Source organism: Microchirus variegatus (assembly GCF_963457635.1).
Source record: "Microchirus variegatus genome assembly, chromosome: 2".
Classification (NCBI taxonomy): domain Eukaryota; kingdom Metazoa; phylum Chordata; class Actinopteri; order Pleuronectiformes; family Soleidae; genus Microchirus; species Microchirus variegatus.
This window is the reverse complement of record NC_139803.1, coordinates 23,740,362-23,743,622: the sequence shown is the minus strand read 5'-3', so window position 1 is coordinate 23,743,622 and position 3,261 is coordinate 23,740,362. Positions and strand designations below refer to the sequence as shown.

At 47.1% G+C, this 3,261-nt stretch overlaps 1 protein-coding gene across 1 annotated transcript; it reads left to right on the top strand.

The window, feature by feature from the left end:
* slc16a13 (solute carrier family 16 member 13) lies at nucleotides 1–2,711 on the top strand (the record flags this gene model as incomplete). Its single annotated transcript, XM_083905753.1, has 5 exons — nucleotides 1–229; nucleotides 375–518; nucleotides 1,081–1,337; nucleotides 1,435–1,966; nucleotides 2,485–2,711. 5 exons carry the CDS (start codon nucleotides 1–3, stop codon nucleotides 2,709–2,711), a joined length of 1,389 nt encoding a protein of 462 aa, XP_083761879.1.
* Nucleotides 2,712–3,261: the final 550 nt, after the last annotated feature.

The following is a 3,261-nucleotide window of genomic DNA, read 5'->3' as shown; positions in this document are numbered from 1 at the left end:
ATGAACAACCACGTACCCAAAGCGAAGAGTCGTAGCGGTGAAGCGGAGCAGCCGACTGGAGACTGGAGCTGGGTGCTGGTCGGTGCCCTGTTCTTCAGCACGGGCCTTGTGTTCGGACTGATGCGGATCATGGGCATTTTCTTTGTGGAGTTTGTAAATTACTTTGAGGAGAGCTCTCAGTCCATTTCCTGGATCACATCCATCAGCCTGGCAACACAGCAGTTTTTCAGTAAGTCTGTGCCTCAAATGGTATTGGATTATCATACATTTATCATACGTTATTTTTTGCAACCAAAAGGCATATCTTTGCAATGTGGTTAGTATGTGAACACATGCTGCAGCTTTGACTCACTGCAGCTGTATTTGTTTTTCAGGTCCTGTGGCTACAGCGCTGTGTAATGCTTATGAAACACGAGCGGTGGTGATGACAGGGGGCTTCCTCGCTGGACTCGGCCTCATTGTTGCCTCGCAGGCCACCTGCCTCGTTCACCTGTACCTCAGCATGGGCGTCATTACAGGTGATGCGACTCAAAGTCCTACACAAATTACTCAGGGGGTGCTGTATGTAACAAACGTATAGTAGTAAGTCGTTAAAATGACCGTGATATGTCACAAGAGATTAAGGATAAACTGGCTTCACTGCTCTTGTTGCCACCAAACCCCACTAAAAAGCCCCACTACTGCTCTCAAAAATGCCTCAACCCAAGACGATATACTAGGGTCTGCAGTGGAGATGCGTTAAATATAGAAGTCTGAAAGTGGAGAGGCAGTTGAAGCCTCAGCCAAATTTATCTATGGTCTCATCACATCATGTGATATTTCTGAAAATTAAGCTAATTGTTTCAGTAGATATGCAGACGTGGGATGGAACCTGTTTGAAACTTCCTGTGAGTGGCAGCTCACATTCTCCTATGTTTTGAATTGTAGTAACAGTTTAAAACACCAAAGGTCACTGTTCCCTCTTCTTGTGGATTAGAAAATGACTCCTGTTTACTTTTAGATGCGTTTTCAGGTTGTCAAGTTACTATCAGGTGAACAAACTGACCTCTCACAGCATACCCTCCGTCCCCTCTGCTCCAGGTCTGGGCTGGGCGCTGGTCTTCGCTCCGATGATGGCCACGGTTGTGGCTAACATCTCACAGCGCCGTGCCTTGGCGTTGGGACTGGGACTATCCAGCATTGGCATTTTCTCCTTCACTCTGTCCCCGCTCCTCCAGCTTCTGGTGGAGATGTACACGTGGCGAGGGGCCCTGCTGATTATGGGGGGCCTCAGTCTCAACATAATGGTCTGCGGGGCTCTCATCGGTCCACAGTGGTGCTCCAAGGCTCTAAAGAAGGTGGGACACAAAACACACTGGATTCAGGTCAAGATTCAGAGATTCAAGATTCCTCTGCTCATGTCTCGACTGTATCCTCATTTCCTTCCTTCCTCAGGTGGATTCAAAGCCCAGGTCTTCGTGTGCTTCAGTGCTCGGACGGGTTTCCTCCTACCTGGAGTTGCCGGTGCTCTTAGAGAGGCCTTATCTCACCTACACAGCCACCATCACTATATTTAACGCCGGCTACTTTGTGCCATATGTCCACCTGGTGGCGCTCAGCCGAATGACTGGCTTCTCCGAGTACCAAGCTGCTTTTATCATGTCAGCCACCGGAGTGACAGACATTTTAGGTCGCGTGACGACAGGCTGGTTCTCTGACCTGGGTTACTTTCGGACGATCCATTTGCTGAGCTTGTGGGTCGTGCTGGCGGGAACGTTCATCATACTGCTGCCTGTGAGCTCCCTGACGGGTTCTTATCCTGCACTGATGGCGATCAGCCTCCTCTATGGGTTCTGCTCGGGGGCTTTGAGCTCTCTGGTCTTTGCCGTGATGCCTATGATTGTGGGCGTGGAGCGGGTGATGGGGGCCCTGGGGCTGCTGCAGCTCATCGAGAGCGGCGCAGGACTGCTAGGAGCACCTTTGTCAGGTAGGAGAGCACGGAGGGAGTATTAGAGCTTTGGAAAGTGTCTGTGTTATCTGAAGTGACCTGAATCTGCCCCTGAACACAAGTTAATTCGCTGAAGCTGAAACTGTTTAAACATGAATTGCAGGGATCAGGGTCAAGCTGCTCGAGTTAATCCTCAAAAATCATTGCACACAATTTCTCCAGAGGAATGTACAATGTGTGTGTGGTTTTCTCCAGGAACTCCAGCTTCCTCTCACAGTCCAAAGTTCTCTGAATGTTTGCCCTGTGGCTCTGCCTCTCACCCAGTGTTTCTCAATCTTGGTCCTCGGAACTCACTGCCCTGCATGTTTTAGGTGTTTCCCTGCACCAACACATCTGATTCAAATGAGTGGCTTGTTATCAGGCTTCTGCAGAGCTTGTTGATGAGCTGACCATTTGAATCAGGTGTGTTGGATCAGGGAAACATCTGCTCTAAGACAAGTGGTTGGATTTTGTTTCAATTTGATGATGTTTTTCTTCTCCTGTCTCCATGTTTAAAGGGTGGCTCAAGGACTTGACGGGCAACTACACGGCCTCTTTCATTGTAGCAGGAAGTTTCCTCATTGTTGGAACTCTGATCATGACCACGCTTCCTCGCTACTTCTCCCGCACTGATCCTCCACCTCCACGCAGATCTCGCCATGATGTCATAGACAACGGTTTGCATTTGGAGTTGGAGCAGATCAATAATTCGCCTTCTGACACAAGTCCAAAAGGAGCACAATGACCTGACCTGGATAAGACTGTTTCGACGACTCAGGTTCAAAGGTTTACTTCACGTCATCTTCAGTTAGTCGACTGTTGCACAAAATGGCACAAAAGTCGCTATATATTTGCATCACTCCTTAGAGATTCAAACCCAAAGAGAACATCACTGTGGAAACCGAGGAGCAGAAAGGAGCCAATGAGTTGCTCACTCTGTTACACATCCTAACCTCAGTGGAATGACCTTTGCTCTAATTTGAAATGCCTTGGTTTAAAAGGCACTGACATAATAGCTGCTGTACAAAGGCAGGAAAATGCAATTTGTGTTTTGAGTTAGGACATTCAACTGAGAGGGAAATGTATATTTTCTTTTTGTAACAGTAATCACGTTTACACGGACAGCAATATTCCAGTATTAACAGCCTCAGAAAACACAACAAGTTTTTTTTATCTTGCCAAGATGTAATATATTTAGACAGATATTTTGTAAAAGCCCTGTTTTAATTTAGTTTGGCCTTTTTCAGTTTAAATTTAATTTTTAATTTCACCAATCTAATCAATCCCACTCATCA